The 15525-nt window shown below is 35.5% G+C and overlaps 1 protein-coding gene across 9 annotated transcripts in view; it reads right to left on the minus strand.

The window, feature by feature from the left end:
• Positions 1–9431, minus strand: part of Tmem196 (transmembrane protein 196) — a 142623-nt gene extending 133192 nt beyond the window's left edge. For 6 of the 9 annotated variants that reach the window (XR_009057850.1, XM_057783107.1, XM_057783106.1 and 3 more), the window contains exon 1: positions 8407–9331. Coding sequence is in view for 7 of the 9 variants with exons in the window: in XM_057783107.1 (XP_057639090.1) it covers positions 8407–8571 (165 nt within the window). In the remaining 2 variants the exon portion in view is untranslated. Of the gene's footprint in view, positions 1–8406; positions 9332–9363 lie in introns of those variants that run through there. The other 3 variants (XM_057783108.1, XM_057783103.1, XM_057783110.1) reach the window with 2 other exon arrangements.
• Between the last annotated feature and the right edge of the window lie 6094 nt (positions 9432–15525).

A 15525-nucleotide genomic window follows, 5' to 3' on the forward strand; every position in this document is an offset into this window, starting at 1 on the left:
CAAAACAACAGATGGATGACCATCAAGCAAATATGACAGTTCCTGAAAGCTGGCCCATTACGGAAATGAAGTGCAGCTGCAACAGAGGGCCACATTGTGAACTTGTCCCCTGTCAGAACACAAGCAACCCAAATGCAGCATATAATCCATATAAGAAGCAATTACCACCTTCTTTGAAGAATTACTTATCTATCACTTGCCCCATGCCAATGTGCGTATCCCACAGCCACACATAACATCTTCTTTATGTGACTTAGACATTTATTTTCTCACATTAGTCATTTCATTAACTGTTCTTAAGTCACTGAATTCTAAAGATCTTGGGTGATACCATTGTCATCCCTTACATGAAGAATTTTGTTTGGTGAGATAAATAGTAAAATGAAAGTACTAATTCTTAGGCAATGTAGAATATTATACATATAAATTTCCAAATATCTTAGTACTGTTACACACAGCTATTTTGTGGAGCAGATAAGATTACTGAATATCTAAGAAATAGATTTAATAATTTTATATAAATATCAACTTAATAGTAAGAGATTTAGATGAGTAGGCTTGTTATTTGTAGAAGAGTTAAATAATGTTTCAATGAGATAATGTAACTTTTTTACACTTAAGCAATCAAAAAATGTTATCACCAGAATTTGAGACCAGAATTTAATAGTTCCCAAAGTTCCCCAGCATGCAATCCTTTCTTTGTTTTTTGCTGATAATTCTAATAAAATATACACATTCTTAATTTTCATATAGCAAAAATCTGTGAGAACAATGAATACAAGAAATGTATGAACTTATAAATATACCATTAACAGGAAGGGCAGTCATAGATCTGAATGCATTTGTGGCATACATTTATAATTCTGCTGAATCTCATAATTTTCTTGAAGACATTCTTCTGTTTTTTATCTTTGTTTGTATGTCTGTTTTGAAACAGGGTTTCTCTGTAGCTTTGGAGCCTGTCCTGGAACTCTCCTTTGTAGACCAGCCTGGCCCAAACTCACAGAGATCCACATACCTCTGCCTCGCAATTGCTGGTATTAAAGGCATGCACCACCACCATCCAGCTTCAAAATGTATTTATTGGGGACAATGGCTAAAGACTGTCATGAATTTGAACGTTAATACCTGTTTCTACTGAAACAATCTTACCTGCACCCAGTTCTATCTTAGCACAGCTTCCCAAGCCTAGCTCAGAATTAGAGTACAGATTCGTCATACCATTCTTATTGGACACTTTCCAAGCTGTTCTGTTTTATCTAGTGTGATGGTTTGAATGAGAATAGCCCACATAAACTCATGTATTTGAATGCTTGGACTATATTTGGTACAAACACACTATCTGTGAAATGTGTGTTTGTTTTTGTGTGGTATGTACCCAAACACAGGTTGTACACTCTGACACCAAAGTTCAGTAATAAAATAAAATTCTGAAGTCTGAACTTCTTTAAATATAAAATTGTTTGAGGGATAACATAACATTATAAATAGAAAAGTATAGTGCTGACCTCATGTATTGCCTCCGAATCAAAAGGTCACCAAAATGATGCATAAAATTATCTGTAATATATGTATATGTATATATATATAACTTTCATTTTAGAAATGGAGTTTCATGCTCCAAATGAACTCACTGTATTTACACAACTATTGCAAAATCTGACACAATACAAAATCTGAAAACTTTCTAGTCCACTGTGTGTGTGTGTGCATATGCGGACACATGAGTTCATGCATACATGCTAGTAATTTTGTGTGTAAGTGTGGTATGGAGGTGAAATTCATGACCATGAACATGCTAGGAAATTACTCCACCACTAAGCTATACTACTAGACTTCTGTTTTTTAAATAAAGTGACAATCACTTATAGATTCCATGACTCAAAGGACATTTCTGAGAAAATATTAATTGGATATTAAACTGCCAAAGTGTCTCCTCTATGTGTGCACATGTACAAATGTAAACGTACATACCAAAATTACATGGTAGCTGTTGGTAAGGAGGAAGATAAACATTTATGATGAGATGGTTGGGGCAAACCTCCTGTATATGAATAGAATTGATTTTCTTTAAAAAAAAAGTAAGTAATTGTGCAAAAAGAATTATCTCTTGATTGTAGTTGAAGAGCATATTGGATGGACTGGCGTATAACTGAGTCATTATAAAAATTAACTCAACTATTTTAGTCAAACCATCAAACAAATAGATTTGATTTTGTTCATGTCATGTTAAAAAGTGAATATTTCCATTTCCCATTTTTACTAAACAAAGATTTTAAGGCAAATTACTCCTTTAAATCAGTCACAGACTAGATGGAAACGCCAACAGATTCCACTTAACAATGAACATTATTTATATGTAAGAACATCTCATAAGATAATGGCCAGAACACCATTTTATTTCATCATCTCATTATCACTCAGAATTAGAACATATTCTGAGTGATAATATACTTATATGTCTAGGTGACATATACTTATGTTTCTCTTGATACATTGTGTGTTCCTTGAATAATAATCACATTCGCTAGAAGATAAACACAACTACCTTTTCAGATTTTCTAGTACCAGTAAATAGGCAGTCACATTTGAAAATGAGAATGTGAGCTACATAAAAGTCTCTGACAGGGCTTTTACCTAATTCATGAATAGTCTTCATTATACCTAGGAGCTCAATCACAGCTGGATTCTATTACCCAAAACTTGGCTTTTTATTGAAGAAGAAATGTGCTTTAGATTTAAATAAGATAGTGGTTACTGATATTGATGATAAATATGAAAAAGTACTTTGAATTCTTTAAATCAACATCTTAAATGACTCTTCAGGGTAACTTATACAATTAAAATTAATTTAAAATCATAATATAGATATACATTTATAATTTCATGTGAGGATATGATAGGAAATTTTGTCACTGCAGAAAAATAATTCATTTGGACAAAGATAGACTCAGATTCAAAATTATATAACTTAAAGCCACCAAGAAGTCTAAAATGTTTTGTTTTTCATTAAATAATACTGACAAATTTAAACATTAAAATTAATATTTTGATGTAATTATCACTTACATACTGTACCTCATCTTTGAAATGCACTTTTAAAAAGTCTTATAGTAAGCTGAAACAAAGTCTTGAAAGTCTTACAGTTGGCTGAGTTTTCATGTTGAGCTGAGAGTCTACAGAACAGGTATCTGTGTTTATTATGCTCCCCATCTCATTCAGGCAAAGTACCAAAGTTATTAAGTAGATGTAGTTAAAATATAACACCAAATATAATTCAGAAAAATAAAAGATAAACTTACTCAAACTTAATAACTTATATAAGTGAAGTATTAAAAATTTCAAAAGAAATTGCCTTATAGCTTACATGTGAAAAAATAAAGAGTAGAAAATTTAAGAAATTAAACACCACAAAATGAATATCAGATAAATATGACTGGAAATACAGCATGAGATCAAACAGATATAATTCAGACTTAAAGTATTCTGAATGCTTCCATTTGTATCTCTAGAATTCTAAACACCAAGTTAGACTAAAAACTTAGTATAATTCATTTAGTAACCTACATGCAACTAAACACATCCCTATTATCAAAGATACTCTGTAGGCTAAGGCTATTGACATATACAACAACTTAAAAACACAACCATGTCAATAAATTACATCCAATAAGTATTTCAAATGAATTCTGCCACATATGTCTGTCTTTTCCAAAGCAGCTTACTCAATAGTTCATTCACTGTCACTTCAAAGTTATGCATTATTGATTTTTGGTTTAACTATGAATTTCTTGGTGATAATGAAGTATCAAGGAAGAACAAAAATGTTATGGAAAACTGTATCTTTTATTCTCCATTAAATGAATTTAGAAGATCTTTTTCCTTCTAATTTTACTCACTCTTAGGATTGATGGTAGAATATCCTTTTTCTGATTATGAAATCATCTCTGTAAGCATATATACTACATACTCAAAGCTCTTTACCTTTGTGTGACTTCATTTTAAGCCATTAACACATTAGAGTTCTGCTCAGTGGTAAAAAACAATGACAACTTGAATTTTGCGTGCAAATGGATGGAAATAGAAAACACTTTACTGAGTGAGATAACCCAGACCCAAAAGGATGAATATGGTATGTACTGACTCATAAGAGGATTCTAGCCATAAAGGACATAAAGGATATAATTCATGATCCTAGAGAAGCTGAATAAGAAGGTGAACCCAAAGAAAAACAAATATTTATCCTCCTGGATATTGGAAGTAGATAAGATTTCTGGTCAAAAGTGGGGAGCACGGGGTGGGGGTGTGCTGGGGGGAAGGGAAGAGGGGGAGAGAGAAGGGAGGAGAGGATTTGGGGGAGCTTGGGGGAATGGGATGGTTGAGATGGAGGAAGAGTGAATATGGGAGCAGGGAAGAAGATATCTTAATTAAGGGAGCCATTTTAGGGTTGACAAGAGACATGGTCTAGAGCGGCCCCCAGGTGTCCAAGGAGATGTCCCCAGCTAGGTCCTTGGGCAGCAGAGAAGAGGGTGCCTGAACTGGCCTTATCCCATAGCCACACTGATGAATATCTTGCATCTCACCATCAAACCTTCATCCAGCGACAGATGGAGATAGAGACAGAAACCCAAATTGGACCAATGAACTGAGCTCTCAAGGTCCAGATGAAGAGCAAAAGAAGGGGGAACATGAACAAGGAAGTCAGAACTGCGAGGGGTGCATCCACCCACTGAGATGTTGCGACTGATTTAATGGGAGCTCACCAAATCCAGCTGGACTGGGACTGAAGAAGCGTGTGATCAGACTGGACTCTCTCATTGTGGCTGATAATGAGGGATGACTGAGAAGCCAAGGACAATGGCACTGAGTTTTGATTCTACTGCATGTACTGGCTTTTAGGGAGGCTAGTCTCTTTGGATGCACACCTTCCTAGACCTGGATGGAGGGAGGAGGCTCTTGGACTTCCCACAGGGAGGGAAACCCTGACTTCTCTTAGGACTGGAGAGGGAGGGGGAGGGGGAGAGTGAAAGGGAAATGGGAGGGGGGAGGAGGTGGGAATTTTTATTAAATAAATAAATTTTAAAAATTTTAAAAGAAAGAGTATATTTGAGCTAAATAATTATATAGTTTCCTAAAGCATCCATATACCACATATGATTTCAGTCTCTCTCTATAAAAATAATCCTCCACTCTGCAACATTTATTTCCACTGACTGTAAATTTAATTCAGAAATCTGTAATAATAATATTAATATTTTGAATTCAAACTTTATACACTAATCAAAACACAGACTTATTTAGGCTCTACATTCTGACAGGTTAATTATTGTGGGTTGCTTTCATATTTATAAAAATACAGATTTTATTTTATAAATTCCCAGAGAAATTAATGATTTTTATATTGAGCTCCCCTCTATCTTCCTAGAGTCTCTTTGTGATATAAGAATTGCTATTATGATGATGATTATGAAAAACATGAGAAATCTATTGCTTCAGCCTGGCACACATCATGTCACGGTCTTGCCACTATCAATTTTCTTATTTTTATCTTCTTTTCATACACTTACACCTTAGAAAAAGCCAGTGAGATTTTACATCATATGCCATCCTAATTAATTGCCTCAATCCATGTTGTCCCAGGGGTTCTCAGTTCTTACACCTACCTCTTCAATCTAGGGTATCCAGGAATAGTTGTTACATTTATTTCATGCTTATGATATGCACTTTTCTAAAAGATTGCTTATTATTAATTGATTTATGTACCAACCCTCTTTTTTTTCGCTTGAGGAAACTTGTTAGTCACCCAACTATATAACGGTAGTTCTGGGATTTGCATCCAATTAGTTTGCCTTAAGACCTTACCTCATGCCGGGCGATGGTGGCGCACGCCTTTAATCCCAGCACTTGGGAGGCAGAGGCAGGCGGATCTCTGTGAGTTCGAGACCAGCCTGGTCTACAGAGCTAGTTCCAGGACAGGCTCCAAAAACACAGAGAAACCCTGTCTTGAAAAACCAAAAAAAAAAAAAAAACCTTACCTCATGAGTATGTCATGCTTTGACATACTGAAATCAGATCAGCTCCAGGAAACCTTAAGTGTCATTATTACTTCCATGAGTATTTCACTGTCCTTGCCAACTTTTCTCTTCCTTTTTTACCCCATCCGTCTTTAGGGTACCTTAGTTACTTTTTACTTCTGCCAATGCTAGTGATATACCCATTTTATTTACTTCGTCAGGTGATACCTTTTGAAGACTGTATTCTCCCTCATGTTTTTAGCTTCTTGTAAGTAATAAAATGCTTTTCAAAAAAACCTGAACTCTCTATAATATTGGTTATATTGATTTACCAGAGAAGGAATGAAAAGATAGTCCAAAATATATCACAAAAGAATTTGAAACCATTTCAATAATATGCCTATCAAATTTATAACTTGAAAACCATGATAATTCCTACTGGGAATTTACTTCTTTACACATTTATATTTTTGCATTTTTTGAACTTAAAAAAAACTGAGTAACTGAACATTTTAGTTTCAAAATAATATGTTCAGTTGATTTTTACTAAAAATTGATTTTTACTGAACCATATTATAGTATTCAAAACTGTTCTTCCAGGAATTTTGGCGAATTGTGCTTACTGTAAAATATTAAAGTATAATTAATTGTACATAGTAATGACTATCAATATAAATGACTTGTTTTCTTTTCTCTGAGCCAATTCAAAAGTTTTATTTCATATGACATATATTAGCTCATTAATATAATATCCTGTTTTGGAGAGAGTAAATGTTAACTATGTTTTTAAAATAACAAGCTAACAGTTACCTAAAAGATATTAAAGATAAAATAATTCTAATATATTATTTAGAGACAGTTGACTTCAATTCACTCAATTTCTCATGTTTAAGGAATGGGAAGGCACTTGTGCATATGAAACTTTTCTTTCCTGTGTCATCAGGAGATCAAATTTCTCCCTCTTTCTTTACACGTTGGCATTGCACTTTATTTTGACAGTTGTCCAGTAAAAATTTTAATAATTACAACAAACACAACTCTCAAATATTTATAGCAATACATTAGATGTGAAATTTAAGATGTGCCTCTTATTCTTTCAAACTCAAACTTATTACCTATATTAGCAGCATCCTCACTATAAAGAACAAGGTAGTTAATGGGGTTAATACAAATTTATGGAATTAAGGAAAACGATTCTTTGGAGAATTGAATTCTAGAATTCATTTTTAAATTTTTTAAGTTCTGTAATTTATAAACATGTATCTCTCCTGGGGGGTAGAGTATAAAATCTAATTTTGCAGTACTCAGAGAGCCAGAGCATCTTTTATGAATGACTTTTGAATGGATTTTCTTAAATTCCTTAATGGTCTTTCTCTTAGTAATTCAGTGTTGAAATTATTATTGTTAAATACAGTATGGATTGTTGACAACAGAATTGCCTCCTAGTGAATTATGCAGAAAATACAATTGAGCTAGAGACATAGATGGGAATGGTAGATCTGAGGAGCGAGAAGGAGGAAAGGAAGGGGGATGGGACATACACACACACAGACACACATGACAGAGAAAGACAGATAGACAGAGGGGGCATGCACAAGCATGGACAAAGAGAGGTGGCTTTTTTCATGATCAGTTAGTTACTTTATTAATTATTGGTGGCAGCAAAAGATTTGCTTCCTTATAATTTATTCTATGTGACCAAAAAAAGATGCTTTTACGTATGCCATGACCTGAAGAAAATGACATTATTTTCTGAACAGATACACACTTTTTAAAGTAAATTACTCTACAATTAGAATGGCATTACATTCCTTACCTTTGAATAACTGATGGCCTAGAACAACAGACTATTCAGAGGTGAATATCAGAAAGGTAGCAAGGCAAATTCAAAGTAGAGCTTCCTGGAATGATGCTCACCCCTTCTCAGATCTTCTAAAGTCTCAACTGACTTTTTTCTTTGGTCATATCACTGCTGGATCAGTGCACCTTGATTATACTATGCACAGGTAAACAGATATGTACCCTGCTTGCTCTTGGTACAATAAAATGATGTAATATTTTCAGTAAAAGATATAAACGACAAGTGAGTTTGCCCTTAGCAGGTGTGACCTTGTAATGATTAACACTGGTCAGTCTTTTGCAGAATGAGCCAGTGGAGACTTACCCTCCACTCAGGTTTAAAACCTGCCATTCAATTGGGTCTTAAGCCCGAGTAAGGGTAAATAAGCTTCCCCAACGCATAGAAATGACTATATAAATCTGTCGAGCTTGTCAATGAGAACCTACAGGCATAGGAGAATTATAATTTTGATTCCCCAGGAGACAGTGACTAAGGCACGCACACTGACCATCCCAAAAAGAGGTAAAGAGAGAGTGAAATGGCTCAACGTACACACACCCCGCTCCATACCGGGGACGAGTCTCCAAGCTGCGGTGTCTGCTCTCGGAGGGCCAGGCTGAAGCTGACTGCCCCCACGGCAACGCTGGACACTCCCAGCCCTATCTCCAGCACAGAGAGCACTAAGAGGCTCCCAATGATTTGGCTGCTGGTGCACATCCTCCTTGGGTCATCATTCCTTCCAGCTCAGAGAAGGAAGTCAATCATTCACTTTCTTTCTTCCAAAGTCTCCTTAGCCCCTTCCACCCCCTACCACAGTCCAAATCTTCAAACTTTTCTCTCTTCACCACCAAAATCACAAGGTCTGGATTTCCAGAGCCAGAAAACCGTTTTTGCGGCCAGGCCAGAAAGAGCTGCTACAACCCCTGGTACGTTCAAACAGCAACCGCCGGCGATCGGTGGGAGTCCAGAAGCCAACACTGGGGAACTGGGCTCTGGGGAGCCAAATGTGAACCCAGGCAGCTCTTAAGGCGCTGTCCAGAGTTCTGCTGTATCTAGGTTCTTGCCTCCCAGGAGCTCCCCAGCACCTCTCAGGCTTCCTTTTGTTTCCCAGCGGAGGAAGCGAGCTTTGCTTCCTAAAGATAAAGGGACTGCTCACAATCCCTCTCCGCCAGTCCTCTCGGCTCCTCTTCTTTGTTTTCCTGGCAGTGCAAAGTGCTTCTGTGAATTCCTAGGTCTCCAGGCAGAGCAGGTGGATGATACCCAGCACCACATTTCTAGCACTTGCTTGTGGCTAGAAAAAGCGACCTTGTCTGATTGTCTTTTTTCCCCTCTCCGTCGTTGTCCTCTTTCTAAATCTGATTCTCTCTCATCGCTATGACCTCATTGGGGCTTAGGCGACTGATGGAGGAAGAAAAATCCTAATGTATTTGTGGGTCTTGGAACAATACTCTTGCTGACCCCTTGTTCGCCCCGCCCCTGAACCCAAACTCAGGGTCCCAAACTCTATACCTTTGCATCTCCCCTACTCCGTTCCTCCCGGTCTTCTATCCAGTCAGGAGGGGGTGGCTATGCTTAATGCCTGCGTCAATGTGGGCTCATTCTATGCAAAACTTTCCTCCACGTGTATTTGCCTCTGCTTGGGTAACATATAGCAAAGGAAAGCTAAGTATACCAGAATGGCGAGAAACCAGACTTCTGTTTACACAAAAATCCCAGAGAACCCTTATTTAAAAATCCCATGTCCCAGTGAGCACAGGCTGAAGCTTGCTCATTAAAAGAGAGAATCCACTCACTGCCGTCACTTCCTGGCACCTTTCTCTACTAGGTGGGGAAGGAGTAGTCAGCTGGAGACACACTTCCCTTGATAGCCATGTGCCCACACATTCTGAGATGCATAGTCAGACACAGCGTCAGAGAGATCCCGTGTTCTTACTTTGAAAAGAAAAAAAAAAACTGTAGATAGGGAAAGGTAAGAACTGAAAAGATAAGACTGAAAAGTCGAGATACATATATTTAAGTAATACATAAAAACAAGCATTACTTACAAACAAGAAAATGTTTTATCTAGTACATCACTGGTTTTGACTATCTTCAATTTCTCTGAATCATTATGGAAGAGGTTCAAGCATGACTTGTGTAATTTTGTTGCTTTCTATGATGTAGTTTGGGAGTCTAGACATAAGGAAATACTGTGAATTGACCAGTTTTACCCTCAATAATTTTGCCCAAGGAAAACATCACAAGATGTTACAACAAAGAAATTCAGAATGGTGAGGGTTCTGAGGTATAAATCCATCAATCATCTTCCTCAGAAACTATTTCCTCAGTTAGAGATAAATTGAAAGAAAATGTAAATAAAGGGGATTCTTTTACAATCCGCAATTTGAGGGTATCGTCTGCCCAAGCACACCCCACATTCATTTTTTTTCTTTTTTCAAACTGCAATGACAAGTTAACAGAAGCCCTAATTCTGCAGCAGAAGTGTCAGTTTCACCTTTAAATATTTAACTCAAAACTTGCTTCATAGTTTTGCTTCTATAATCTCATTTACTGCTTTTTGATATGTTTATTCCACAAGTTTTAAAACTTGAATCATATGCCTCAAAATTAACATAAAATCAAAAAATGATTGCAAGTTATTAAACATTAATAAATCTTTATCTAATGTAATATTTAGAACACAACTTACATATTTATGTTGACTGATTGCTAGTGAAGTCATATAATTTTCCATTTCTCAAAACATTCCCCTCCAATGGCCAGTTATCTGAATTTCTCAAGAAGTAATTATGATATTTAAATACTGTATAATCAATCATAAGCAGAAATAATGAGACATCTGTGCTTTCTCACCTCTGTTTTGAATTTAGTCACAGCTTTTGTCTTCTCATTTTTTTTTCTTTTGGAAGAACTAAACAAGTTGAGATTATGAAAATACATTAGTGAAATTTCGGGGGAAAAGATAACACTGGAAGAAAATTTTAGTGAACACTGACAGGATGTTAACTATACAGGAGTTTCAAAGGTACAAAAAAACCACATCTTGTATTGAGTTTAATTCTTCATTAAATATATTAAAATGATGAAATAAACTTTACAAATAAACAGAAATTACAAGAAATAATAAATGGCGGATCATATTTATATGTTTTGTGCAGAATACACACTTTAAATATAAATTTAACTATGTGAAAAGCGAATGGAAAAGAAACAATGATTATGTTACCAGTAGGTAAAATATAATTCAAAACCAAATCATTACTAAAGACAGACATAGATAAAATAAAAGATAAAAGATTAGGTCATCAGGTAGTTGCTTTCTCTTGACCTATCCTTGCAATGATCTCTGCATCTCAGAATTAACATCTTTTGTAATGTCCTCAAATTAGCAAAAAAAAGCCATTCTGAGGGACTTCTAACTAATAGAACAGGCCACAGTAATGAGATTTTTTTTCCCCATGGGTAAGTTGCTGACTTGTATTTTATTAAGGCTTCTCTGCTCTTCTCTGTTTGCATGGTTTACATGCTTTTGTCTTGCAAAGGTCCACAAGACTAGGACTCGAGGGTGGTTTCAAACCATCCACCCCAGAAAAATTAGCACCCTCAGTCCAACAATTAGCAAAGGGCTGATCTTCCTAACAACCATTTGATCTTCATGGAAACCCATTTTGTCACTTCGAGAGTTGCAATCCTTATGGACTTATCAAATATACTGATTACAAAGGAAGACTCATTTGTGCTACTCCCATATTCCTGATATTCATATTCTTAGATAACAAATATTGTTTAACAAGTCTTTCCCTTATGTCATAGTAGTTTGTAGAACAGCAAACTAATTACAAAACATGAACACTCACAGGTGAACCTCAATAGTCAGATGTCTAATGTGAATACTCCTAATAACAGAACTGCAAGCATGTGATGGAAAAATTATAGAATTAAAAAGAGAAACAGGTCAGGAAGTGATAGTGCATGCCTTTAATCCCCACATTCAAGAGTCAGAGGCAGGTGAGTTTGAGGCTATCCTGGTCTATGAAGTGAGTTCCTGGAGAGCCAGGACTGTTACACAAAGAAACCCTGTCTCAAACAAAACAAAACAAAACAACAAAAAGCAACCAAAGCAAAAACTGAAAACAGAAATGCAAAATTGTATAGTGGCATTGGGTGAATTTTAATAGTCAATAGATGAGGAAATGGGAAAAACAATAAAATTCATAGAAGATATGAACACACTACCAAGTAAATGCTGGTAGTCTGTTTAACAGTAGTTCATCAGAAGGTGTTTAACAGTTTCTTTTCATTTATTTACTATTCAATGCATGATTTACAGTTATAATCAGAATTTTGGTCTCAAAAAAAAAACCACTTGTCCATCTGGTTCTATTTCCACAAAAGTCTCTGTCCATGGCTCATCCGTGTGTCCAGAGACTGACATGCATACCTCAATCTGCCACTGCTCCTTTCACTTTGTTTAATTTTAAGATGGCATAAAACTTGCTGAGCAGATGCTTGTAAATACCTCATATACAAACATAAAAAGCAGATTGGAAAAATCCAGTGTCATTGCTTGCTGCCACTATAACAAATAGCCGAGATAATCAACTTAAAAAGAGGAAAAGGTATTTTCTCACAGTTTTAGGAGTTAGAAGCCCTGATCGCTAGGTGTTGCTGCTTTGAGGCTTGTTATGAGGCAGAAGAGAAAGGCTGGGAGAACATGGAAAAGAAAACCTACCTAATCCTTGACCAGAAAAGAGAGATGAAAGTTTCATAAGCCACCGGTGGGGAAGGGGGCACATCCCACCTTCAATTGGGCTATGACTGTAAAAGATCCCACTATTTAATGCTAAGCTGGGGACAATTGGGAATACCTTTTAGATCCAAAACTGTAATAATTACAATAACATTTTTTCAAGCCATTATTCATTTGGACTTTATTCATTGAATTTCATTACAACAAATACATGATTATTCTCCTTGTTTTTACTGAATATTTTGAAGACATAAAGAAAAAGGAGGATTACAGTTTTAAAAATGAAGCATTTGTGACTGTTTCTTTTTTCTTACACTAGTAGCTATTAAAATAAGAATGGAAACAATTTCTAAGAAAATATCACAGGTAATTTTTATACCTTAAAATAATAACTAATAAGCAGTAACAATAGTATCTTGCATACATTTTTACAAAGTTACAAAATCCGGTCAATCTGGCAAGAAGGTACTTTATGTTTCAGAGGGCTTGTGGCTGTGAAGATCCCCTGTGACTGGGAACTAACTTGCTGATTTGATTTGTACTATTATCTGGCTAGTTGAATTAAAAGGAATCTCTTCTGTGAACCTTCCTTTTGACTCTAGAAGGGTGCCCAAGCACGAATTTTTCTTTCTGAAGCTAGTTTTAGTGACTCAGGCCTTTTTCTTTATAAACAATTAAATTCCTGGTCTATGATCTTATGATAGTTGAAACCAAGGAGAAGGATAAATACAGAATGTTGGTAGCTTGTTAGGTTAAAATAAAGGATCAGTAGATTACACCTTCCTGAGTCTGCTGTTAGAGCAGACACATTGCATCATGTATGAGGCTCCTTTCTTGTCAGTGAGTAGTGTCAATAAAGAAAATTTGTGGGGGGACTACTTTTATGTAGATTTTGGTTATGAGAACAAATGCTTGACGGAGTGAATTCTTTTCACAACATGGATTCATTGTGGAGGGGGAAGGTAGCTGGTTGCCCTATGGGAAAATTCAGGTTTATATACTGTTGGGATATAATAGAAGAGAGAAATGTCAAAATTTCACAATATTTCTACAGAATTGACAGTAACTTATCAAAAAGGCAGTTGTGCTCATATCTCTGCAAAAACAGGTTAGTCCAAGTGCGTTTGGACATATACCCTTCCCATGGATTAGTTCAGTAGGTCTGTCAGCTGTCCATTTACTGTATAATACTTGTGAGCACAACACAAACAAATGCAGTTAAAAATGTTTAAAGATTCTAGACAAGATAGTAAGCAAATGCTACAATTAATTAGTTATCCCAGTGCACCAGAAACATTTTTTCTAAGATAGCAATTAGAATTATTGGGAAGAAATGAAACAGCAATTCTTACATACTATGAGAATAAATGGGCATATTTTAAAATATATTTAGCAATAATATTACCTAACCTATCATTTTTGAGTAAATAATCCAACTTTTGAATTTTTTTCTAGTTGATATAAAGCATTTTCATACAGGAATATTAATTGCATTATTATTCTTAAGAAAAATTAAAATGAGATAATAGTAAAATAAAGAGTAATGAAGCTACCAGATACATCGTTGACAGTCATTAAAATTATAATTTCAAAAGTTTTTATAGTTGTGGATACTTTAAAATCAAATAAATAAACCAAAGTGTCATAATATTTTTTGAAAAACACATATAAAGAACTCTACAACAAATCATACATTAATTTTATCAGTGCTCTAATTAGTGCTTTGGAATATTTTATCTTTAGACTCTGTATTTATTTCAATTTGTAAGTAATAATGCATTTATGAATTTCTAATTAGAAAAGGCCATATGATAGAAGTACTAATCCATAAAGTACAGTAGTCTGGGGTAATTCAATATTGATGGAGAACTCCTAAGTATCTCAATAGCTGCAAAAAGGTGTTAAAATTTAATTCACAATATATTAAGGATGCCTGAGAATTAAAATTATTTTATGTAAAGTATGCCTATATCAGAAAGTAGGAAAACTAATCTTATATTTAAAAAATGATTTTTAATGAGAAAATTTTAAGGATTTTAAGGATTTAAACAATATAAATTCCTTTTGCCTTTAGTAGTGACAAGAAAATACAATAATATGCAGTGTTTATTCCTCTACTAATAGGCTCTAACTGTATCAGCTCACATGTGCAGGATGAATTTGCAAAGATTTACAAATTTCAAAAGAAGTCTTTTCTGCCCAGCCAACATACAAATTGCAGTTGTTGGGAGTAAAAGAAAACAGCAGACATTCTATTCATTTTTTGTACCATGGGGCTATAAAGTAAAATAGTATTTTCTTCTACTTCCTACATCCTCAATAACATAAAACCCACATCTGATTAAAACAAATTTCTTATGAACTGTTCTATTCAACTTTCCCACACATAAACATCTCATCTTAGTGAGAAGTTGCATGTGAACTCAGACCTTGAAAAATGTCCTAAGGAGGATTGGCACGAAAGGCTGATTCATGGCTCAAGTCAAGGAAGCAGAGAACAGATCTTCTCTCCCTGAGGTCCTCCAAATCCAATTACTCCAGTTTTACCTCAGCTATGAATAGAAGACCACCAGCTGAGGCATTCCTTTTCTCCTTGCCCTATATCCATGGATCCTGCTGATCTTTCCCTTCTAATCTCCCTTGCTTTTATCCCTTTCTTCAGCTCCTGCAGGCACTCCCTGGGAACCCACAATCTGCTGCTGGCAGGGAAAGAAATAGGCTAACTGCAGATCTTCATTTATCTCTCTGATCTACCAAGCCCAAATCTCCAGACCCAATCCTAGCTCTGTAGCAGATTTTCTTATGTGGCCTATCCTCAATTTCTGCCCCATTCCAGAGAGAACCTGATGTAGGACTTCCCTCTGTATGTGTGAATATCATTGGTTAATAAAGGAACTGCTTTGGGCCTATAGCAGAGCTAT

The sequence above is a fragment of the Chionomys nivalis genome, chromosome 10 (genome assembly GCF_950005125.1).
Source record: "Chionomys nivalis chromosome 10, mChiNiv1.1, whole genome shotgun sequence".
NCBI lineage: Eukaryota > Metazoa > Chordata > Mammalia > Rodentia > Cricetidae > Chionomys > Chionomys nivalis.